Source organism: Sardina pilchardus, chromosome 11 (assembly GCF_963854185.1).
Source record: "Sardina pilchardus chromosome 11, fSarPil1.1, whole genome shotgun sequence".
Lineage (NCBI taxonomy): Eukaryota > Metazoa > Chordata > Actinopteri > Clupeiformes > Clupeidae > Sardina > Sardina pilchardus.
In genome coordinates, this window is record NC_085004.1 from 20,766,159 (window position 1) to 20,791,626 (window position 25,468).

Genomic DNA, 25,468 nt, shown 5'->3' on the forward strand with positions numbered 1-25,468 from the left:
TTACCTTTCACAGCGGTGACAGATGGAAAGCACTTAGCATTAATGACGGATAGGGGGCCCCTCAGCAATCCCTCACCTTATGTAACTGTGGCAGGGCCCTATCTCTTCCTCCCTCTCTCTCTCTCTGTGTGTGTGTGTGTGTGTGTGTGTGTGTGTGTGTGTGTGTGTGTGTGTATACCGCAGAGTGACAGTGATTGGGATCCTGCCTGGATGCTTATTCAACCCCAGGGCCTCTAGCCCCCACTACTGCCCAGAACCTGGACATAAGGCCATTGCTCTTATTCAGTCAGGATACATTAAAAGTATCTAATACATGAAAAGTAGATATGATTGTATAACTGTCTCTTTTTTTCAGAATCGAATATCTCCCTAAGCCTGAGATGTGATTTAAGTAGGAAGCTGTCATGGGATCATTCAGGGCTGATGAGAGTGGGATGGATTGGTCAGGAGGTGAAAAGCCTGCAGTCCAGGTGCTGCTGACAGCTGTGAGCTCTTACCAGCCTTCCTCCAGATCTCCTCTGGCAGATATCCCGAGGGCGGCCGGTGCAGGAAGTCCCGGTGGATCTCTGTGACAGGGTGAAGGGAAAGAAACAGAGAGAGAGAGAGGGAGAGAGAGAGGGGGGAGAGAGAGAGAGAGAGAGTGAGTAAAACACATTACAATGTCTAATTTATCCACATACATGAGTTCATTATCAAGCCAAATTTAGCTAGACGATTACACACATTAAAAAACACTATCATCTCTAGCATAATGGGTGTGTCAGGCACGAGGAAAGGCCTGATTAGATCACACACACATACACACACGCGCACACACACACACACACACACACACACACACACTCAGACACACACACACACACACACACACACACACACACACACACACACACACACTCAGACACGCACACACACTCAGACACACACACACACACTCAGACACACACTCTCACGCACACACTCAGACACACACACACACACACACATTGTCAGACACACACACACACACACACACACTTTTCCAGCGTTAGTCGGCGGCGCCCTTCCTGGCCTGTGCCGGGGCAGCACGTTCCCCTCATAGCTGCACCTCAGCTGCTGCGATAACAGCAGCGCCTGCTGCCGAGTGGCCACCGCAGGCTAGAGCATGCGTCCCTGTCTCACTCCTATGCCACCCCACACTCCACACACATACAGCCTCTCTGGCCGTAACCCGCTAAGCGCTCTTAGGGAGCGCACAGGAGCCCTGTGGTCAGGGGCAAATGAAGAACCGACAACAACAACAACAACCAGAGACACAAGGCATTTGTGGTGCGTAGCATGCGGATTGCAATAATAAAACAAAAAAGGCGGTTGGGAAAAACCTGGTCTCTTGCCTGTGCCGCAAATAGCTAGCGCGTGCGACTTGTTGTTGCCGCTGGGAGTGTTGGAGTTGTGGTGGTGGTGGTGAGGAGGAGGAGGAGGAGGAGGAGGAGCAAGAACGTGAGATGAAGGAAGAGGAAGTGGAGGTAGAGGTGGTGGTTGTGGAGGAGGAGGCGGCGGAGGGCGCTGCGCGGGGCTCCCACCTTTTTTCATATCCTCCACGTCGCTGTAGCGCCGGATCCAGTGGTTCATCTCCTCGCGGTCGGCCTCCTGGCACCGCCGCAGCACCGTCAGCGAGCGCCGCGTCTTCTCCACCATGTCCATGATACAGTTGAGCAACTACAGGGACACAGAGAGAGAGAGAGAGAGAGAGAGAGGGGGGGGGGGGGAGAGAGGAGAAAGAAAGAGAGAGATAACAGATGAGAACTCATTTACCCAGGATCTTGATTAGCGAGCATCCTAATTGATTTCCAGTAGGACAGATATTATCTGGAGGTAGCGGTTTCTGTCGTCAGGTACTGTATTGTATTTACTGAGGCTCCTACTCGCTTCACAGTGTCAGGACTGACAGGTTTGAAGAGACTGTTCTGCTCTTGTCAGCCCTGGCCGGGTCTGGTCTTTGTATCTCTGGTCTGGTCACATTCCTCTCCCCGGGCAACAAGCGTCCACTGCCAGAGCGCCGTGCACACCGCTGAGCAGGCCTGCTGTTAAGTACCGGCGTCTGGGTAGCCACTGTGCGGTAGGGCACGGGCCGGGCTATGCAGGTGCTGCGTAAAGCCTGTGTGTGTGTGTGTGTGTGTGTGTGTGTGTGTGTGTGTGTGTGTGTGTGTGTGTGTGTGTGTGTGTGTGTGTGTGTGTGTGTGTGTGTGTGTGTGTGTGTGTGTGTGTGTGTGTGTGTGTGTGTGTGTGTGATCCAGGGGGCACGGCCAGCGGTGCTGTAGAGTGCGAGAGCTGGGGAGAGAGAGCTTGAGCAGTTAAGCAGCTCAGCACAGTGACAATAGTTCTGGAACAGCTGTGTTGCTGCCAATGGGAGAGGCCAAACCAATTCATTCTGCCTCTGCTGCTCACAAAATCAGCTCTCTCTCTCTCTCTCTCTCTCTCTCTCTCTCTATCCCCAGCTCTCTCTCCCCCGTCCCCTCCCTCTCTCTCTCTCTCTCTCGCTCTGGTAGATATATTTATTTCGGTGGAGTGTTTCTAATTTGGCAGAGGCCCAGCGCGGGCCGGTTCCCTCCATGACTGGAGCCCTTGTCTCAGCTGCTCTCCCCAGCTGGAGCTCCCCTCCGCTGGGTCCCTCCGTCCATCTGTGCCTCCTCTCCAGCCTGTTTCTGTGTGTGTGTGTGTGTGTGTCTGTGCGTCTGTGCGCGTGTGTGTGTCTCTGCGTCTGTGCGTGTGTATGTGTGTGTGCGTGTGTGTGCATGCATGAGTGTGTGAGTGCCTGCGTGTACTGTATATGTGTGTGTGTGTTTGTATGGCTTTGTATGCTTTTCTTTTGCACAAGTGTGTATGTGTGTGTGTGAAGGGGAGTGTCTCTACAAGTGTGTTTTGAGAACGTGTGTGTGTGTGTTTGTGTTTGTGTGGGGTGTTGGAATGGGGAGGGTGAGGGGAAGTGTTTTGGGAAGATTTTGAAGATTCTACAAGGCAAAGCAGAAAGCTTCGGCAAAACCACAACTGTCTGTCAGAACAACAACCCCAGCTGTTTTATAAATGTCTTTAAATCTGTCAGAGCCCTGCGGTGCAATCACCTCCCTGGAGTGTTCATGAGGAAAACACACACACACACACACACACACACACTCACACACACACTAGTGAAATCAAACCTACATTATCGAGGTGCTTCCACTCTTCAGCCCATTCCCGGTCAGTCAGCCTGTGATCGATCACTTCCTCTTGGCGAGCTCCATGCACTGCTGGAAAGCACACACACACACACACACACACACACACACAGAGAGATGAAGACATAAGTTGGAGAACCTCTCAAACTCAAACTAATCTTCCAGTGGATTTCTCCTTTTAAAATGCAATTTCCCAATTATATTATCAAAGAGTATGTGCGAAGATGAGTGTGCGCGCCCCCCTGAACAAACACACATGCATACACACACACAAACACACACACACACACACACTTCTCTCTCTCTCTCTCTCTCTCTCTCTCTCTCTCTCTCTCTCTCTCTCTGTGCATTTCTCACCAGTCTGCCGGTGTCTCTCCCGTACGTCGCGCTGCTCGGCCTGCCGGTAGGCGTCGCGGTAGTGGTGCGCCAGGGCCATGTCCTCCAGCCGGTAGTGCTGCGGCGTGGGGGGAGCCGGGTGGGGCAGGCCGTTGGGGGGCGCGTGGCCGGACGCCAGGCCGTTGGGGGGAGGGTGCGCTGGCAGGGGGCCGCCGCCGGGGCTGAAGCGCTGGCTGGGGCTCACGGTGCACGGCCGCTTGGCCAGGTGCTCCACGTGCAGGCCGTCGCGGTCCAGCCCGACATCTTTGGTCCTGCGGAGGAGGAGGAGGAGGAGGAGGAGGAGACAGTGACACGGAGAGAGAGAAGGAGAGAGAGAAGGAGGGAGAGAAGGAGAGAGAGAAGGAGAGCCAGTGGTCAGTGGTCAACAGTGAGCCAAGTTTTTTATTTGTTTTCCTCATCAAAGTTCCCACCATTTTGCAGCCACTGTACCTCCACACATACTTCAGCACAGGTGCTTACTGTACGTGCCTACTCGGTGCTGTGGTCTGAGAGAGTGGAAGTGCATGTAGGGATACAGTGATGACTGAAGTCCACACCAAACATCAAACTGAGGGCTTTATGGGCTTTCATTACAATCTAAAATGCCCTTAAGGAATGCAGCGGGGATTCCCTTAAGTGCTAGTTTGAGATGGCTTGACCTTTCCGGAACTGAAATGGAGACGTACCGGATACTTAAACACTTTGACCATAGTGTGTGTGTCTGAAACGCTTCCTTTGAGACCGTATTCTAAATGACATATATAAAGCATCTACAAAGTGCTGTGAGCTTTGATTATACGACTGAAAATACTTGTGGTATTTTTTTGTGGTATTTGGTAAATAAAAGTGCTGAATGAATTGAAGCCCTTGATGATAAGGAGACAGAGCAGCAGCGAGGGAAAGCCATGTTGTTTTTAGTGTTTTTAACCAGTTCTAGGCCTCTCTGAGGATCACTGCCCAGACCAAATACAGTCTGCCTCCCAAAGCCCTGGACCACAGATGTGTGCCATATGCGAAGCACACTCACACACACACATGCAGACACACACACACACACACACACACACTTAGCACTTGGAGTTGCATGGGAGAAAGATCCGAGTGCCTTAATCTCCTCAGCTCTCTTAAAATTGCAAGCAGAATCTCTCGTGCGCACACACACTCACACACACACACACACACACACACACACACACACACATGCAGACCTATGGAGCCTATGAGCATCAGCCAGATGTTCTGTGACATAGTTTTTTTTTTTCCTTTTTTCCTTTTGCCATCTGGACCGGTTCAAGCCGAGTGTTGCCATTAATCTGTTTACCTCTGGGGGAGAGAGCAGGAGCGAGAGAGGGCATGCAGGACTGAGGGAGAGAGGGAGAGAGAGATAGAGAGATGGAGAGGGAGAGCTATTTAGGCACCCTGAGGTAAATCTCCCACTGTCGTTCTTGAGATCAACTGACAAAACGACAAACAAACTGCAGGACGGGTATACATAAGGGAGTCCTCAGGCCCCAGCGTTTTATAGTCACCGGTTGTGCACATGCGCCAGTGTGTTGTGTCTCTCCTTCATCTCTGACGGCACTCTGCGGTGGCCCGGAAGTGGCCCGGAAGTGGCCCAGAAGTGGTCCAGATCGAACCAGATCCGTCTCTCGGACGTCTCGTCTCCTGCCATCCCACAAATCAAAGCAACAGCTGGGAACAGCGCGCCGTGACACTGTAAGCCAGGAGCGGGGAGGCGGAGGTGTGCGGATTACAGGGGGATTGCCCCCTCCCTCCATCCCTCCCTCTGTCCATCCCTGCCTCCCTCTCTCTCTCTCTCTCTCCCTCCCTCACTCCCTCGCCCCCCCCCCCCAGGATCAGCTCAAGCAGGGGTTCAGCAGGATCACCATCTGGACACATCCCTGACATATGGGCAGCTACAGGGAAACTAACAAGAGAGAGAGAGAGAGAGAGAGAGAGAGAGAGAGAGAGAGAGAGAGAGAGAGAGAGAGAGAGATAGGAGGGGTGCAGGAGGGTTTTTTTGTGGGTCTTAAATCTCTAAATTCCAATCGCATTTTGGTCCATCTTGGCCCTGAGTGGAGTGGGATGTAAGTTTGGAGGGCACAGCCTCAGACACAGCAGGCATTGTGTGTGTGTGTGTGTGTGTGTGTGTGTGTGTGTGTGTGTGTGTGTGTGTGTGTGTGTGTGTGTGTGTGTGTGTGTGTGTGTGTGTGTGTGTGTGTGTGTGTGTGTGTGTGTGTGTGTGTGTGGGTTAGAGTGAGGACATCCTGTCACAGGAGCTGCTGGCACCACTTCTGCTGCTGCTGCTGCTGCTGCTGTTGTTGCGTGACGGCCAGAGCATCTGGACCTGCCCTCCTTTTTTCACTCTCTCTCTCTCTCCCTCTTTCTCTCTCTCTTTCTTTCCCACAGACAGCTGGCACTGGCTGGCAGGAATGCCGCCCAGCCGCCCGCTCCTCTTTTCTCTCTGCCTCTTTCTCTCCCTCGTTCTCTCCCTCGCTCCCCTCGCTCGCTTTCACTCGGAGCTTTTTAAAAGCATCTCTTTGCTCTCTTGTGGTTTGGCAGAGCTCCAACTCCCTGAAGTAATTCAATTACTCAAGTGTGTGTACGTGTGTGTGTCAGCACGCCTGTGCGCGCGTTTGTGTGTGTTTACAGGGTGAGGGTGATAAATTTGGGATACAACCATCTACCCATTATGTGTGTGTGTGTGTATGTGAGTGTGAGTGTATGTTAGAGTGTGTGTGTTTTTGCACGCACCTGAGCACATGTGGGCGCGTGCACAAGTGTGTATGTTTACTGTATTGTATTACTTTGTCCGCATCTCCTGTGTGTATACTGTATCTGTCTGTATGTGTGTGTGAGTCTGTGTGTGTGTGCATTTGCACGCAGTGCTGGATGTGTGTGTGTGTGTGTTTTGTCTCTTGTCTCCGTGTTGCCTTGGGTCGGTGCCTGCCGTACCTGTCAGGGGTCCTCCTCTTGCCGTGCTCGTTGATCTCCAGCATGATCTCGGAGGAGTCCAGGGGCGAGCTGGCGTTGGCGTCCAGCAGCAGCTGCTCGTGCTGGGCCAGGTACTGCGCTGGCGTCTGCTTGGCCATCCGGGCGCAGTGGAGCAGCTCTCTCTGCAGCAGGGGCAGGTTGGCCTGAGAGAGAGAGAGAGAGAGAGAGAGAGAGAGAGAGAGAGAGAGAGAGAGAGAAGGGGGGGAGAGGGGGAGGGAAAGAGGGTGAGGGAGGGAGGGAGAGAGAGAGAGAAAATGGTCTGATGTTAGAGATTGAGATAACCCAGATGTCACTTCTCCCTGGCCTGCCAGGCATTCCTCCCACTTCTCTCTCTCTCTCTCTCTCTCTCTCGCTCTCTCTCTCTTTCCGTCTCTCTATCCAACACATTAGGAGACAGAGAAAGGAGGGAGAGATAGAGAGTGAGGGAGAGAGAGAGTGTTAGGGAGAGAGTGATGGCGAGAGAGGGAGAGTAGGGAAAGAGAGAGAGGGAGAGAGAGGGGGGGGGTCTGTCTGGGAGTTGACTCTGGCTGTCGGCGTGATGTACTGCAGCCTGTGGGACAGTCCAGCTGCGAAGTCTCAGAGCTCTCTGGCGTCTCTCGTACACACACACACACACACACACACAAACACATGCACACATACATACACACACACACCAGCATACGCTGAAGCGCCCACGTCTCAACCAAAGATGGAGTGGCAATATTTTACCAGCTAATTTCCTCTTCCCAGCGTGAATCTCACAGCGCCACTTGTTTGGATACAGATTTGCTCTGTTAGTGTTGCGTGTGTATTTGTGCATGTGTGAATGTGTGAGTGAGAGAGTGTATGTGAGTGAGCGTGCGTGTGTGTGTGTGTGTGTGTTTATTGGAAATTCCACTAGCAGCCACAGACTCTGCTTCAGTCTCTGCTCTCCACACTTGTGCCTCTGTGCTCCCCTCCTCCACCACCCCTCCCACACACACACACACACACACACACACACACACACACATCACCTCCACCCTCTCGTCTGCGTGCCTCGGGACCCGGGCGGGATGGATGGACTGGCTGCGTGGGACTGGAATGTTCACCCGGTCACTGGGTACTCAACTATAGTGGTCACTGGCCATACAACTGCAGCTACTGCAGGGCTGCCTCTCTCCTCTCTGTGTGTGTGTGTGTGTGTGTGTGTGTGTGTGTGTGTGTGTGTGTGTGTGTGTGTGTGTGTGTGTGTGTGTGTGCGGGCACTTGTGTTTTGTTTCTTTGTGCATGTTTATGCATGCAATAGTTTCATCTGTGTGTCTTATGTGAGTAACTGTCCGTCTATGCCTCTGTGTGCAAGAGCCCATATGTCTCTTTGTGTGTGTGTGTGTGTGTGTGTTTGTTTGTGTGCTTGTTTGTTTATTTATGTATGTATGTGTGTTTGTATGGATTTTGCATGCTGGTGTTTGTGTGTCCCTCTTATGTTATTGTGCGTGTGTGTTTGTGTGTGTGTCCATCTGTCTGTGCACAACCATGTGTTTGCGTGTCTGCGTGTGTTTGAGTGCGCTGCCCTGGCTGCAGGGTTAAGTGTTAGTGGGGCGTGGGGGTGGTGATGGTGATGGGGGCTGAGGGATCAGGCCAAAGACATCAGCCCGGCTTGAGCCATCCCGTCAACATCTGTCAGGAAATCTTCTTTTTGCTCCACGCCACACCAATCCACTCCTATCCCCTCTCTCTCTCCACACACACACACACACACACACACACACACACACACTGCGCTGTGCTTCCCTCTGCTCAGGGTAAGCAGGAGTGTGCCAGTTGTAATGAATGGCAGATGATGGCCATATGGAGCGGGCAGAGCAGCCCAGCAGACTAGAGGAGAGGGGCTGGTGGCTGAGAGGAGAGGAGAGGAGAGGAGAGGAGAGGAGAGGAGAGGAGAGGAGAGGAAAGGAGGAGAGGATAGGAAAGGAGGAAAGGAAAGGAGAGGAGTGGAGAGGAGGGAAGTCTCGCCCACCAGACTTCAATCATCCACCACATACTGATGTAGGCATCATACACATGGGATTAGTGTATGTGTGTGTGTGTGTGTGTGTGTGTGTGTGTGTGTGTGTGTGTGTGTGTGTGTGTGGACATTGGCCACCATCCATCTTCTCTCCTTTTGTTTGTTTGAAGCGTCTGTCTGCCTCTAGAAGTTTCTGCCTTTTCTCTCCATATGGCGGACCAGAAGGAGTAACTTTTTTAAGTGATGCATTGGAGGACTGTTCATCAGATCTCAAGGGAGGGTTGCGCATGGTGAGACTCTGTGTGTGTGTGTGTGTGTGTGTGTGTGTGTGTGTGTGTGTGTGTGTGTGTGTGTGTGTGTGTAGGTGTATGTTTATGTTGACGCTTACCTTGAGAAATGGAATGACAAAGGGACGTAGAGGGAAATTGGTAGCCTCCTGGAGTTTGGAGTGGAACTCTTCAATGGTCAGAGTGGAATTCTGATGAAAAGCAAAAACAACAACAACAAAAATAAAAAAAACAAACATGACTGTGTGAAAAAGTGCAAAAGCAACTACTTAAAGCAAAAGTGACAATAGAGCCAAAGGGAACAGGGGAGACTGGACAAAGAGAAGAGGTAGGGCAGGTAATTTGGACCAACACCAGAGAGAGGCAGTCTGCGTTTGAAAACCTGAACACGGGCGCTTTGTGCACGCTGAAAGGGGGAGAGATGGATGGGGAGAGAGAGAGAGAGAGAGAGAGTGCGTGGGAGGGAGGGAAGGATGGAAGAAGAAACAGACAGAGGGGAGAGACAGGGAGGAGAAGAGAGGAAGCGCCGGTAGGACCAGCACAGACAAACCCAGCCAAGAACGCACAGAACAGAGAGCAGAACACCCAACGCTCGACCCGGTTTCAGAAACAGACTGAGCAGGAGCGGGAGCATTCACAGCCACGATCCATCAGGGAAAACATGCACATACGGGCACAGCACCCACCACACACCAGACAGCAGCACAGGCTAGGGATGAGAGATGGAGCAGGAAATATGGGGAGATAGAGAGATAGAGTGTGTGTGTGTGTGTGTGTGTGTGAGAGAGAAAGAGACACACTGAGAAAACAGAACAGGCAAGAGAGTGGAGAGTCTGAGAAGAGAGAGTGAAAGAATGATAAAACTTCATCCAAACCAAGCCAATATAAAGATAAAGGGATAAAAAAAGAAGGGATGGGAACAAAGACAGATGAAGAAGTGAAGAAATGAGGATGAAAAGAGAGAGAAAAGGAGAGAAAATAAGAGAAAAAACAAGACGAGCCAGACGGCCACTTACCACCAGGCCCAGGACCAGGCTGCGGACGCGCTCGCCGATCTCGGGCGAGATGTCGTTGCCGAACTGCTGCAGCGTGGTGAGGAAGCGCTTGAGCTTGCAGAGCTGGCGGGCGCCGCAGGCCGGCGGCAGCTGCTGGGTGGAGAGCGCGGCGCTGGACGAGGCCGCCGGGCCGTTGCTGAAGCCGTTGGGCGTGGAGGGGGCGCCGTTGAGCGCCGTGGGCGAGTGGCTGCTGCCGCTCCCGCTGCCGCTGCCGTTCAACACTGCCGGGGAGACGGACACACAGGGGGACGGGGGAGAGGACGGCTGGTTAGACGAGCAGGACAAGGCGCTGGAGGAGCTGGCGGTGCCGGCGGACGACCGCACGGGGAGGAAGCGCGGAGGACGCGGCGGAGAAGGGACGTGCATGGCGGAAGGCGTTTGGCGCCTGCCGCAGCCCGAATGGCAGAAGGAGGGGGGAAAAAGAGGACGGAGCAAACCAACGCAGCGACCGGACTGGACGCGACTGGCTGAAGACCGGAGCTGCTCTCTGCACGTCTGCCACACTCGTGCCTCTTGTTTTGAGTGAAGGCACAGTGTGTGTGAGTATCTGTGTGTGTGTGTGTGTCAGCTACGCTATCTTCAGCTGTCTCTGCCTCACACACTCAACACCACCCCTTCACCCCCCCCCCCCCCCCCCCCCAAGCCTGGGGTGCTCCACTCTGTCGTCCGTCCCCCCGCACCCTCGCGGCTCACTAGGACACCACTATAAGAGGAACTTGTTAAAGAGGAGGCCAGAAATAGGCCTCGTCGGCCCGCGTTACTTTTATTCCTGCGGCAGGTGTGCTGCTAAATCGGGCGGCGGCCACACATGTCCGCCAGCTGAGAGGAAGATTTGCAGCTCTCAGGTTCGGAGTCCAACAACTCCACCTCGTCCTCCCTCACTATCTCTCTATCCCCCTCTCTTTCTCTCTCTCTCTCTCTCTCTGTCTCTATTGTACCCCCCCTCCAAATGCCTGTCCCCCACTCTTTCTTCAATGACACATACATTACAGCCCCTTCTCCTCTGCGTTTGGTTCTCTAACTTGTGTATGTACGCTATGTGAGTGTGTGTACTTATTTGCGCCACAGTTAGGGAACTCGTGGGATGTCTAGTGTTACGCAAATGTTACAGAAGGCGCTCCAGAATAGCACGTAAACAAACGTGGCGTCATGAGGGGGAAGAGTCTGCCCGTAACACACTAGGGGGAAGAGTCTGCCCGTAACACTGCAGCATGAGATCCAATACTGCACACTTTGTGCCGAGGCCTCAGACGAACCGTTTTGACGGTTTGTTAGACTATGGGGCTGGTCGGAGTTTGCTGTCGACAAGGGTGTGTCAGCACACACACACACACACACACATGTACTACTCCATGTATGTTTGTAGGGTGGTGTGTGTGAGGCGGGGGTGGGTGGGGGTCTGGGGGTGGGTCTGCCGCCACATGGATCGGCGAAGGGGTGGGGGTCTTTCATTTCACCCCTTCACTCGTCTTTTTAATCCCTCCATCATAGGGGCTCACACACACATGTGGCCTTACCATGTGACCCAGCACTTGTGCTCTGGTTTTAGCGAGCGGAGCGGAGCGGAGAGAGGGGAGAGTGCAGGGCTCCGCTGGCGACCAGCACAACAGGTGGAACAACACGGCCCGATCATTGCTATATAGGGAAGAAAGCGCGCTGCCTCCCGGGCCGACCAGTCGGGTCCCCAGGAGCCGCCGCGGGGCACCAGTGCCACTCCTGCATCGAGCGTACCCGCCCAGACAATGCCATCCCTGGGCACAGGAGAGCCGCTCTCCCTCTCCCCCGGCAGCACCAGTGTGCCCACTACCCAAGGTCACACATACACCTTTGTGGGGACACACACACACACGCACAGCGTTTGGATAGATTGGTATAATCAGATCTTTCTCAGTTGCATGTACGTGTGCACATGCGTGTGTGTGCATGTGTGTGTGTGTGTAAGGAGCGCCTTCAGCACAGGTACTTCACATGTGAGCAGATACGCAGCATCACTGAGTGAGGTGAGGTTCTAACTTGGTAACATTTCTTTGTATTCTATTCCTACTCTTCTCAGAAGCTTTCACACTCTCCTCTGGGTGCGTCAACCCCTAGTAGCGCTCCAGATTCGCACAATGTACAACTCAGATGACTTTTTTTATGGCAGCACACTTGTGTTCATAACCTTAGCTGTTAACCCCTTGAACAGATAGTCTATAGAACATAAAATATAACATAATATAGAACTTAAACCAAGACACACATTGCATTCTATGGCTGTACATTCGGCTTCATAACCTTAGCTGTTAACTTCCTGAAGAGATAGAGTACATGGCTGACGACCATATATCAGAACCTGGCACCAGATCAGTAGTAGCTGTTAGCGGTGTGATTGAGGACTTACTGGTGGTGGGTGTGAAGGAGGCGTTGCGATTGGCCACCTGGCTGACAGCGGGCGGAGGAGGGGGCATGGTGGGCGGAGTCGACCTGGGCTGGGTTTTGACATCAGCAGGTGAATCGGGCATCGTTCCAACCTTCTGTTCGGTGCTACCTGCGGGAGAGAGAGAGAGAGAGAGAGAGAGAGAGAGAGAGAGGGTGGGCTGAGTGAGGCTTATGAGTGTACACACACATACACCAGCACACCCTGCAGTAAGCCCTCTTAAAAGAAGCAAGCTTGTGAGGAGCTGTAGAGCTGCTATTGGCAGCCATATTGAGCTATCTCGCACCCAAAATCATGTGTGCTGAATAAGCAATCATATCTTGACAGTGGACCAAATTTCCTTCTGCCATCCGTAGGGTTTGACAGTTTGTAAACAAGTCCAAATCTACAGAGAGAGAGAGAGAGGGAGAGAGAAAGAGAGAGAGAGAGAGCAGTGGGTCGTACTGCGGTAAATATCAGTGCCTGTTGGAAACATCCAGCAACACCTGCTCTCGGGCTCAGCTGCTGCTGACGGGACTGCCCCCCGCTGCACACACACACATACACACACACACACACACACACACACACACACACACACACACAGAAGCGCCCTCTTTCCAGCTCCTGACATCCTCATCAGTGCCCTCCAAACCCCCCTCTGCCCCCCATCGACACTTCACCCGCCTGTTCCATCTTGTCCAACTCCCCACCACCACCACCACCACCACCAGCACACACACACACACACACACACACACACACACACACACCACACCACGCTCCAAAACAGACAGGGCAGCTTGACAGTCAGTGACAAGTGCAGTTGGATCTGCTGCTGTCCATCACCGGGCCCTGTGCCTTGCCTGTTGCCCCACCAGGCCACGGGCCCCCCAGCCGGGACCAAACAAGGCAAACACTTTGCCCGGTGTGTGTGTGTGTGTGTGTGTGTGTTGGGGGGAGTGTGGCAAGGCTCAAGCTCCTGTCAGGTGGCTCTGTTCTGCTCCAGGCAGAGATGGCCCCCATGTCCTGCCGCCACCCCAGCCCAGGTTGCCTATCTCTGGGCCTGTTTGATCGCCTGACACCCCCCTCCTCCTCCACCACCACCACCACCACCACCACCACCTTCCGTCGTAACCTCCAGCCTGCTCTCACTCTTCTCCACCACCTGTTCCCCTCAGCACAGGGCCACAGCAGAGCGTCAGGGGGCTGTCTGACACACTCCAGTCTGTCAGTGTTTTATCAACGAGGACGTGGAGAGACGGGGGGCCGTCTGAAAATAAGTATTTTTTTCCTCCCTGTTGCTGTCCTGATATTATATCATATAGGCAAGAGTAATTGACAGGAGTGTGTGTGTGCATGCGTGTGTGTGTGTGTGTGTGTGTGTGTGTGTGTGTATGTGCGTGTGTGTGTGTGTGTGCGTGCGTGTGTGTGTGGGCTTGTTTGTGTGTTGTGTTTCTTCCCTGCCGTGCTGAATGCCTGGTCCGACATGTCAACTGATCGGCGCTGAGTGTAACTTAGGCGGCTGAGGGTCACCTAGGTGATCTATGTGCAACCCAAGAGAGCTCCAGCTGAGATGGCTTTAACAGACACCGTGCAACCAGTATGTGTATGCGTCTGTGTATGTGTGTGTGTGTGTGTGTGTGTGTGTGTGTTTTATGGTCTTTGCACATACACTGTGTCCTGAACATCCACATCACCCACTACCTAGCGAACCATACAGTGAATACAGCAAGTGGATGTTTGGTGGATTCTTGTATCAGTGTGTGTGTGTGTGGGTGTGGGTGTGTGTGTGTGTGTGTGTGTGTGTGTCTGTGTGTGTGTGTGAGTGAGTCCAGTGGGCGACATTCATATGTGTATGTGTCAGGCAGTGCTTGCATGTATGGCATCAGCTCTGTCTGTCGCTCGGTAGTCAGTTGTTCTCGGAGGGTCAGCGCTCCCTCAGCCCCCTGACCTTTCACCCTTAAGGGCCAGCCACCTCGACTGCGACAGCGAGAAGGCGCACGCACATACCACGCACCCTCCCACACACGGCCCCCATGTAGCGTGGCGCAGTATGGTGCGGCAAGACCCTGCCATGTTTGGACAAGCTCCCAACGCCCATACACACACACACACACACACACACACACACACACACACACCCATACCCTTGCTTCAGTCCAGCAGCTCCCAGTCTGTCATTGCTGTCACCGCCACCGTCAAGTGCAAAAATAACCAAACGAACAGGGGTCACTGCCAGAGCACTAACAGCCGGATAATTGGTCAGCGACCTCTGAGGGGACAGCAGCTGCAGGAGGGTGACCGGGTACAAAAGGCAGGCTTTGGGGAGCCATGGGGCCCACCGTAAGAGATATGGACAACAGAGAGACATGGGGACGGGGGGCGGGAGGGGTCCGGGAGTCTGAGCTAATCGATTGGATAGAGGTGCTCTGGGAAGCATTCGGGATAAGAGCTGAAATGTTCAAGACACCATTCCACAGACAACTGGGAATGTCGGGCTTTCAGACGCGGCCGGGGCAGAGTCCAGTTATGAGACACGGGATTACGGTCACACTCCGTTTGAGCAGCCACTGGTATGTGGCCGTATTTCTAGCACAATACCCATCAGCAATGCACATGAGTAGCGACAATACACTGTTTACTAATGGACTATATCAAACAGATTTATACTGTACGTGTCAATGTCAAATCTGAATTGACTTTGGCCCTTTACTGGCCCTTTGGCAGACGAGTGCTGGGCATCTGAGATGGGCTTGTGTCCTCACCTGTTACCTATGGGAATTGCTTGGGTCAGGAAAACTTCTGAAAAGCAGAGGCGGCCAAAAAATCGGAACACCCAAAGAGAGTTGGACAGGCCTCTTCAAACACATTTACACACACACTCACGCCGGCACGCACGCACACAGACGAGTCCTTGAGGTTTACAAGCTGCCCAGGAACCATTAGCACCTGAGATTTTTGCACTTATGTTGCCCCCCTACCCCATACTCTACCCCCCCCCCCCAGGCCTTCCCTGAGCCAATAAACATAGTAAGGTGTTAGTGTTAATGTCCCTCACTGACAAAAATAGAGCTGCTTGGCTGGCCGGCCAACATCAGTCTGGAGGGAGGGAGACGGCTGAGGAGAGCTTGGCTCTGCACCCCCTTTGCCATGGCCAAATGTAGACAGGTACATTGTTGCAACACCTAACCTAACCCCCCTCCACACACACACACACACACACACACACACCATTTCCCCTCTCTCCTCTTCTGTTCTCTTCTCCCCCACTCCCCTCCTCCCTCCCCACGCGTTTCGATCAGGACAGGGAAGCGCGCAGACAGCCAGCCAGGCAGGCAGGCAGGGTCCGTCCATCTGTCACCCAGACGAGCTGCTTGCGCTTGAGCTCCGCGAGTCCTCTGATAGGCAGAGGGAGGCTCAACATGGAAGACAGACGGATAGACAGACGCAATAATAATACCGACTCTCCCAGCTACCCCCCCCCCGCCAAAACCTCCATACGCTAGGATAGGGAACCGTGGTCCCGTTTAACTAACTAACGGCTGTCTCTCGTGATTGAGATCTGGCGTGTTTAGGAACAGTGACAGACAGTGGCCCATACATCAGTTGATTCACTCGTGTAAAATCTCATCTCAATGAATGAAGAAGTAAACAGAATCAGTGTTGCACAGGTATTTCAGTGCACGAGCACAATCTCTCCACTGGCACCCCGTCAGTGAAAGAAAGCACAACACCTTGATCAGGACTTCTTGCACTACACTTTGACACATAGAGAGACCAGAGAGACAGATAGATAAATAGATAGATGGACAAACAGAAAGAGAGAGAGAGAGAGGGGCAGAAAGGGTGAGAGAAAAGGAGAGAGGGAGAAAGACCCTTCTACAAAGCAACTGCTGTTTCAGCTCCCCAGGGATCCTGGAAGTGGCCCCAGGCAGCCCCCCTGGAGACCCTGCAGGGTGTGGAGGAGGGGGGGGGGGGGGGGGGAGCGTCCGGCCCTGCCTGACTGCCAGCCAGCCTCCAGCGTGGGATTATGGACAGCTGTTTAATCTGACCAGCTAAAGGACAAGGCTGGTTGTGCACTCGTTTTTTTTTTCTTTATTTCTCTCTTTCTCTCCCTGTAGCTCTTTAGCTCTGTCTTTGTTGTTTTATCACTCATACACACTCGGGCAAATAAAAACAAACTGTTGGCAGAAGCTCCAAATTCCACTATTACCACATTAAAAAGTCCATAGCATTTGAACCCCCTCCGCCCACACACACACACACACTTTTCACTGATCTGTGGCCATCTGTGCAGTCATTGTACCCAGGGACAGGAAGACGTGCACTTGTGCGGAGGAAACGTGCACACACACACAAATGCACACACACACACACACACACACACTCACACACAGACAAGAAAGGAAAGTCGTGTGAGACCAGCTGAGGGTCCACCAGATGACATACACCTGGCACCATGGAAGCGCTGTCAATCAACGCGTCCCTCAGCTATCCTGCTCTCTTTCTTCTGATTGGTCAATCGGGAACAGATGCTACGAGTCCACGTTCGCTCCGCGCACGGATCCCTGCCTCTGATCGATGACCTAGATGGCTCTGTTGGGGAGGCAGGTCTATTTTAATGGGCTTCTTGGAGGACTCACGTGCCTGTGTGAAAACTCATGCCTTCTATGGTCTCGGCAGTACACTGAGAGAAAACTCAAATTCACTGCTTCAGGAGGGTGAACCAGAGTTACCCGACACAAGGCAATCCCCCCTGTTTGTTCTCCCGTGTGGTGAACAAGGAATGAGAGAGAAGCCCACCCTGCCTACTCAGAGAGTTTGCAATTGGGGCTGCTATTTTCAGCGCTCTTTTATGGAGACGGGAGAACATGTGCTTTCACTAAACGCACAAGAAAACCATCACGTAATCACGAGTCTTAAGAACAAAAAAAGAAGGGGGGGGGGGTTGCTGCGTTGGTGCTTGATGGTTGCTTGTTGTTTTTCATTTTCACAGTACAGATTGTGATTGTCAGTGTGTGTACAAGTTCCTCAGAGAGAGAGAGAGAGAGAATATTTGTAGCCAGTTGGTTGTCATACAGCTACTTTTAACATACAGACACAATGAGCTTCCTCTAGAGACTCAATCTTTCCCTATAGCCATTCTGCTTCCCATGTCACTTCTTGTGCTCCTGCCCCTCCTCTCTCTCTCCCCCATCTCTCTCTCTCTCTCTCTCCCTCTCTCTCTCTCTCCATAATTCCCCCTGTCTCCTGGAATGCTGTTGTTTTTAATTTCTCCCAGCTGCTCTGGCTCGCTGCCCGACCGCCTGCCTTCCCACATCTGCTCTCCATCAGGGCCGCTGGAGGAGTCCACACACACACACACACACACACACACACACAGCACAGGCTCACATCAAAACACCAGGATTACCCAGACCCCTCAGCCTCAAAACTCTCCCTCTGCCCCTGAGTCTGCCTCTGTTGCCCCTGACCCATACCACGATCAGCCCACTCCTGCCCCCGGACCCCTCTGTCCAGTGCTCGTCCACCACCGCCGTCTCTACCGCCCGCAGCCCTAGAAATAACACTCACGTTCACAATAATGTACTTACAAGAAGTTGAGCAATTATAGAAAATTATGGCCTCTCTCGAATTCTTATAATGTTTCAAAGCTGAGGGGAATGTTGGGGAAATTATTTCAGACTGGTCACAGCACTTGAGTTTGTGTGATTTTATTGTAAAGGTACTGTAACTGTTGGTTACTGTTAGTTGGATTGCTGAGGATCTGGAGCCTGTTAGCTTTGGTCTACTCTACAGTGCATGTCCTCAGTACTGGTCACCAGGGTGCTGCATGTTGTAACTCTGCTGAAAGCTGCTCTTTGCTAAATAGGTCCATGTAAATGTAAACCCTTGGCTCCGGTGATCCCCCTGTCCCGCTCCCTGCTGTGTCCCTTCCCAGTCTAACACTCAGGGGTCTAGTATCCTCTCCCAACACACACACACACACACACTCTCTCTCTCACAAACACACGTGCACACACACACTCACATCTGGATGCTGTTAAAATGCAGAGGCACCCCATGTGTGTGTTCTCCACCTATAACGCTAAGAGACAGAACACACAACACTCATTCTGCTTCTCTGTATACGAGACCGAGAGTAGTACAGACAGTTGATATAACATGTGTTTGTATATGATCATTCCTGTTATCATTTGCCAAGCTTGCTACACATAATGATTTATGGCTGCTTATCTTTCATTAAGTAGGTCATTCATAGAGGTAATCTACATAGAGAGTTTTATATGGGGCTGCTGCTACGACAATATGTTTTTCACAGGGGTAAGGAGATATGTATTTACCCAACTTAGGCTTTTCCACAGTCTGTTTTCTTACTCTCACTCTATGCTATGGAAGGATGTGGGTGTCCCACTTGCAGAAAAGTAGGGGGAGCTCAACTGACCAGTTAGACTTGTTGACCACGCTAAATGAAAGCAAATCTGGCTCTCCGTCTTTCTCTCCCAAAAATGAACTGGCCAGTCGCCTTGCAGTGGTAAGCTTGCTCTCTCTCTCTGTTCCTCTCCGTTGTTGATGTCTCCGAGGCTCAAGAGTAACTACTTTCAGCTGAGCAAACACGTTCCGCAAAATAAACATCAATCTCTGAAAATCTTTCAAAAATATCATACCGAGCGTTTATGTTTCTGGGCATTAAATCGTGTGTGTCCTTGTAATTGTATGAGACAGATGTGTGTATGAAAAAGTGTATGAGCAACAACATTCTTATGCAAATGTGTGACACATGAGTATGGATGTGTGAGATTGTGATAAGACACCACACCACACCACAAGATGGTCAGAATTCAGGGAGAAAGAAGCAAACAAACACCAAGAATACCTCAAGCAATATAGCTGAATAGAACTAAATCCCTGCAAAATATCTAGACGGCGCCTGTCTAGACGGTGTTAAAAAATGTCCCCCCTAAGCATCTCCCATTGGGTCCGGCCCACTGCACTGCACGCCTATATTTTAACCCCAGGAAGAGCGAGTGGAGTGCTGCTGTGTCAGTTCCCCCTGGTCAGTCTAGCAGCCCTTAAATCTGACTCTCTGCAGGACATTCCGCTGCCTCTCGTCTCGTCTTCCTCTCCCGCTCACTCATTTAGTGACCACACCAGGAGCCGACTCTCCTCTCGGGGGCCCTCGCAAGGGCCTCCTCCGCGCTTCACGTTGCGCCGGACCGAGCCGGACCGGACCGGACCGCCCTGAACTTGTTCTCTGCTCTCCGGCAGGCTCGCCTGAGTCACTCGGAGGGTCAATTGAGTCGTTTTGAGGAGTCAATTGGAGAGTTGTTCTGAGGAGCTGTTCTGGGGAGTGATTCTCTGGGAGCTGTGGCTTAAGGGGTTTAAGTAAACACCCCTGAAGTGAGGACATAGCTTTCCCACAGAGTCACACAACCCACCCAGATGCACACACACACACACACACACACACACACCGTCTCTGTGGTGAACTTGTCCCATCGTGCTGACTGCCTGTGATGACTGTTATTGATATAATTGTATTGAAGTCGTGGCAGCTCCATCTGCTCTCTGCGGGGAGGGACAGGCCGAGGCGGCAGTGAAGTAGTTGCGTTCTGCCCCCCTCCCCACCCCCGCCCCCACTCCTCTTCCCCTCCTTCCTGCAGCAATGTATCGTTACTCCGAAGCGGGAGGGAAAAAAACTTCCTTTTCAGATTTCTTCCCAGTGGCTTCCAAATAAAATCCAGATGTTCTGCCGAGCTGGTTCTTACCTCCTCCTCTCCTCTCCTCCCTCTCTCTCTCTCTCTCTCCCTCTCCCTCTCTCTCCCCTGCTCTCCCCAGCCGCTCACTCGGAGCCATTCCTAAATAAAGGAAAGTATTTGTGACACTCGGCCGCGGCGGGCCGTGCCAAGAACAACTCCCCGGCCTGAGCCCATCTGGAGTGTGTTAGGCCTGCACCGGGCACTGGCAGTGGCTGACACACACACACACACACACACACACACACACACAGAAGTGCGTGCGGCCACTCCGGGGGAACTCTCATCCCCCTTTCCATCTCTCCATCTCTCTCTCTGTCTGTCTCACTTTCTGTGTTTCTTTCGCGGAGTCTCTGTTTCACACTCTGCATATTTCTGGCTTTGCAGCGATCTGTTGTTGGACTGACATCTTGGGCGAAGCGCAGCGTTCGCTTGTTTGCACACTGCGGGGGTTTGTCACCACGGCGATGCCTCTGCCACACGGAGCACCGAGGGCCCCGGCGCCCAGGAGCACCTCCAGACCCACGGAGCCGCTGGTGTGGTTGTTTTGTTTCGGTGTTGTGCTTTTGTTTGGGTTGTTGTCCCTCCCCCCATTCCCCATCTCTCTCTCTCTCTCTCTCCCTCTTTCTGTCTCTCTCTCTCTTTCTCTATCCCTCTTTCTGTCTCTCTCTCTCTCTTTCTCTCTCCATCTTTGTCTCTCTCTCTCTTTCTCTCTCTCATATGTGCCTTCTCTCCCGTGGTAACGTCAGTCTTGATGCTGCTCTGTACTGAGCAATCAGCAGGGGAGACTGTGCTCACAGTGCATGGCGTTGAAGGGAGGGAGAAAGGGAAAAAGAGAAAGAGAAAGAAAGAGGGAGAGGAATGGAGGGGGAGAGAAAGAGAAGGGGAGAGAGAGAGAAAGAAAGAGAGAGACAGAGAGAGAGAGAGAGAGGGAGGGAGGCTGACTGTTTGGAGCCTCCCAGTGAAGAGAGCTTGCACCTGAACATCAATAACTGTCATCTACTCCACCTGGGGACCGCAAACGCTGTGGGCACACAGCCGTCACTGGCACATCTGCCAACGAGCCGAGCAGGAGGGAGGGAGAGAGAGAGAGAGAGAGAGTGAGGGAGAGAGAGATAGAGAGAGAGAGAGAGAGTGAGGGAGAGAGAGATAGAGAGAGTGAGAAACAACAGAGAGAGGGAGAGAGAAGTGCAAAGAAGACCGTTGGAAAGAATTGCATGGTAGCACTAGAATAAGGAGAGAGAGAGGGAGAAGTGAGAGTCATGGTTAAACTGAGAGGCTTGTGAGTGTGAATGAGTGAGTGAGTGTGTGTGTGTGTGTGTGTGTGTGTGTGTGTGTGTGTGTGTGTGTGTGTGTGAGGGAGAGAGAGAGGGGGAATGTGTCTGTCTGAAAGAAAGGGTGACTTCTTTGGCCTAGTTCCCCCACATTATTCTCATCTTTGTGCTCCGACAAGAGGAGGCAGTCTTTCCATCCTGCCAGCTGAGAGCTTTGCCTGGGGGTGCAACAAAACATAATTTGAACCAGGGTAGAAAAAAGGGCGAAAGAGAAGTTCAAATGAAAGTCTCCTTTCTTTTTGCCTTTTTTGGAGAGTTCTGGACGAAAATATTCCGGACTTGTCATGATATCATGCATTTTTCCCCCCTCTGTTCCCCTCGCAAGGATTTTTCGGCACATGCTTTTCATCACTATTATACAGTATCAACATGTAATGTGACATTCAAATAACACATATCTAAATTTAACAGGATAATGACTGTAATTAAATTGAACTGTTCTCGGCTTTTGCGTATAAATCACAGTAATGGGCTTCCAGATCCCTCCCAACGCCCATCTCACCTCAATTGTAGGGGAAGAAAAGAGAGCCAAAAATTACCCTCCATCGAAATCTGTTTACCCTGCCTGCTTACACAAACAAGCTCCCCAATCAAAACACCTGCAGCTTCACCTAGCACCAATTAGCTCATCAAGCTTTTAATTACACTGTTAATTGCACACAGGCAGCATGAAGGGCGGCTGGGGAATAATGCGTGGGGGCTCTCCCGAGGAACTGCCTTGACAATCCCTGACAAACAAGAGAGGCGCTCCTGCCAATAACAACACCGCTCGAGCGGGCTGAAGAGAGAAAAACAACGGCGGCGGCGGCGGTGGGAGAGACCTCGCCCAGGCCCAGGCGAACGGAGCGGAGAGCGAAAAGCGGAGCGGACGGCAGCCAGCCATCTGCTGCTGCAGTGCCCACGCTGACCTCACTTCCTGTCTGCGTGAGCGAGGGGCGTACGCGCCGGAGCGGCTGAGAGGGATCGAGAACGTGAAGTCAAACTTGGTGTCTGGACTGAAGAGTAATACTAAACTGGGCCTCCGCCATTCATACGCAAAAAAGTAACATCTTGCCAAATCAGAGTGGACTTTCAGTCATGATGTGTGAGGGAGGAGCAGCTGTGCTGTGCTCGTCCTCATTGGGCTAGTTGTTTATTTACTGTCCAAGTTTAATATGTGTGATATTTTTTGATTTGTTGTATCTCACATCCTCACTCTAAATCTGTGTTTTTTTCCTTAGGCTTACCCCTGTCAAGCTCCATCTCTCCGCTGCCTGTTTCTGTCTAGCTGTCTCTCCTCTTCCGTCCGTCTTTCTGCCTCTGTGTATGTGGAAGCCGCTCGAATGTTTGGCTGAGGAGGCGTATCCAGGAAACAGTGTCAGGGTCTGACTTCCTGTGTGACAGGTGTGCGTTGTGGGGTCTGACAGCTGTTATCTCTGAGCCATGCTCTCTCTCTCTCTTTCTCTCTCTCTATCCTTACCTCTCTCTCTCTCTCTCTCTCTCTCCCCGGCCGTGACCAGCTGCAGCCCCTGCCCTGCTCTTGTTTGCTCGGCTGCTTGCGTCATGACTGTTCACTGATTTATGGAGCACAAAAGACTGAAACCTGCTTTCCCCACACACACACACACATACACAGTAAATGACCATGTCTGTTCATCTGTTCACTGAGAGCCTGTTATGAGTTGGGGTCTAAGGATGTCCACATGAGTTCATACTTGAGTAAGCCCTTATCCTTGAGAGTATTGTGCATGTGAGAAGAGGCCATAGTCATTTACCCAGAGAGTCTGAAGCGTACACACACACACACACACACACACACACACACACACACACACCATTTTAGCTGTTTCCATTTCCATTCCCTTCCTTAAGGTGATTTAGTTGATTACTCCCCCATACAGATTTCCTGTCACCAGCGACATGCAACCAAAGGAGCAACCCTATAATTTGTGTGTATAGCTCTATAGGCAGCCTCAGAGTGTTCCCAGGGCCCCCATTCCCCCATGCCACTATTATACTCCTCACAGTAAATGAGTCTATTTGTGATGCAGTTGGTGTGTGCCGCCCCCCCCCCCCCCCCACGCCCCAGCCTAAGTGGTGTTCCCCCGTCTTTGCATCACCCCACTCACATCCCCCTCCAGTGGTTTCTTATCAGCGCTAAAACTAGCACCTGAAGCTAAAAATACACCCGAAGGCCTTCTCCCAGTGGGACTCAAAGCAGTGGACAGCTGGAAGCCATGTCTGAAAAAGTCCACCCACCCCCGCCCCCTCCTCCTCAAAACGACCCTGTCATTGGAATTGCATTTAATAACAGACTAGTTAAAAAGGCCTGGTGGCGAAGACTCCATTGCTGGTTATTGCGGAGTGATTATAGAATACACAGCTACCTCTCTATCCATCTTCTCCGTCCCTCTGTTTTATCCTTCCTCTCCGACTCCCTGTCTCCTCGCGCTGGGACGGCTTCATCCCCTCAGCCTTTGCGTCTCTGTCTCCCTATCTGTCCTCGGTGATCATCTGTCCTCATATGTCTTTGTTTAACTCCAGTCTTCTTGGCTCTCTCTGACCCCCATAAATGTCTCCTCGAGTTTTTCTCCCAGTCGGTTTTATTCCCTCTCCCCGGCTCCGCGCCGCACACTCCTGTGTCATTGTCCTATCCAAACACACTCCGCAGCATCAACACACCCCACCTTGATGTTCCTCCATGCGCTATTTAAGCGCTATCAGACACAGAGTCTAGAAGGAAGGAATGCAACCTTTTTTTTTTACCTCTGCAGATGACAGACCGTCGTCCTGAAGGCATCTTTTTTTTATACTCGTGTTTCTGGAACATTCTGACTTCAATCAAAAAGGTTTTCTGCTTTGGTCCGTCCTCGTAAATCCATTTCATGTGGAAACTAGACAGTTTCTTTCACGATGGCTGAATTTAGGAACAATAACATATCTTGGTGTGCGCATATGTGGATTTGTGTGTGTGTGTGTGTGTGTGTGTGTGTGTGTGTGTGTGCAGGCATGAGCTATAGATTAAGGTCTGTATAAGTGACTGGAGGGAGATGCAGTGGTGCGGGTCTGAAACCCATTTCATGAAATGACAGAGCAGCCTCGCCATGCAGCCTCTGTTTCCAGGAGATAACGGCTTTTTGGGGGAAATTTTTTTGCAAAATGCTCCACGTTGGATAGTCCTCACCCAGCCAACTCTCCCTGGTCTCCCTGCCTTCCTCTCCCACTGCCCAATCCCCTGTCTTTGTTAGGAACACACACACACACACACACACACACACACACACACACACACACACACACACAGACACACACACACACAGACACACACACACACACACACACACACACCAATCCTCTAACACCCTTTTAAGTCATTGTGAGTGGGACTGAGTGTGAATGCTTAATAACCACAATTCTATCTGGAGTCAGCGTTTCCCAGTGAGTCCGATAACCAGCTAGCCGAGGGGCAATAGAAAGAGAAAGACAGAGTGAGAGAGGAAGAGAGAGAAAAGGAGGAGAGAGAGAGGGAGAGGGAGAGAGAGAGAGAGAAAAGGAAGAGCTCATTACATCAGAGTGAGGCCTAGCGATATGAACTTCCTAACTGGTTTGATTAAAAAAAAAAAAGCAGCAGCACCAGCAGGGATTATTCCAGCTGTTTCCTGTGTCTCAGTCTCTCATCCATATTTCCTCTGGGAAGTTATCTCCCGTTCGTGTTATTTTTTAAGAGCCTGCCTCGATTTCAGCGCGCTAGTCTTAGTCAGAGGCCTTGGCTAGATACAAAATAGCTACATCAAAAGGGGCTTAAGATCTGTTCTCGGTTATACCACCGCTGATTCTAATATCAGCCTTTTGGCATTAAACTCTCTCGCTTGCCTGCACGCTTCAAATGAATTCCTAATGTGAAACACGATCAATTTTTGAGTTATTTGCCGAGATTCTTGCCAGGTAAAATACTGCTCCTTTTTTGCTTTTCCTAAATATCACATCACACATCTCGGCCCTTGATACGGTCTACTGTCAGATTAGTGCAGGAAGCTTCTTTCATTACACAGACCACTCTCAAGTCCTCTCATAGAGATGAACTTACTCAGAAGGACTCATTGACATGCATTAAGCGTCCAGC

General features: G+C 51.8%; 1 protein-coding gene across 5 annotated transcripts in view; it reads right to left on the reverse strand.

The window, feature by feature from the left end:
- Positions 1 to 25,468, reverse strand: part of cbfa2t3 (CBFA2/RUNX1 partner transcriptional co-repressor 3) — a 50,270-nt gene that overhangs the window by 7,327 nt on the left and 17,475 nt on the right. For 2 of the 5 annotated variants that reach the window (XM_062549595.1, XM_062549599.1), the window contains exons 2-9: positions 12,258 to 12,404; positions 9,839 to 10,098; positions 8,924 to 9,013; positions 6,528 to 6,709; positions 3,555 to 3,844; positions 3,184 to 3,269; positions 1,362 to 1,698; positions 498 to 566 (exon numbers count right to left, since the gene is read on the reverse strand). In XM_062549595.1, the coding sequence (XP_062405579.1) occupies positions 498 to 566; positions 1,362 to 1,698; positions 3,184 to 3,269; positions 3,555 to 3,844; positions 6,528 to 6,709; positions 8,924 to 9,013; positions 9,839 to 10,098; positions 12,258 to 12,404 (1,461 nt within the window). The remainder of the gene's footprint in view (positions 1 to 497; positions 567 to 1,361; positions 1,699 to 3,183; positions 3,270 to 3,554; positions 3,845 to 6,527; positions 6,710 to 8,923; positions 9,014 to 9,838; positions 10,099 to 12,257; positions 12,405 to 25,468) is intronic. The other 3 variants (XM_062549596.1, XM_062549598.1, XM_062549597.1) reach the window with 3 other exon arrangements.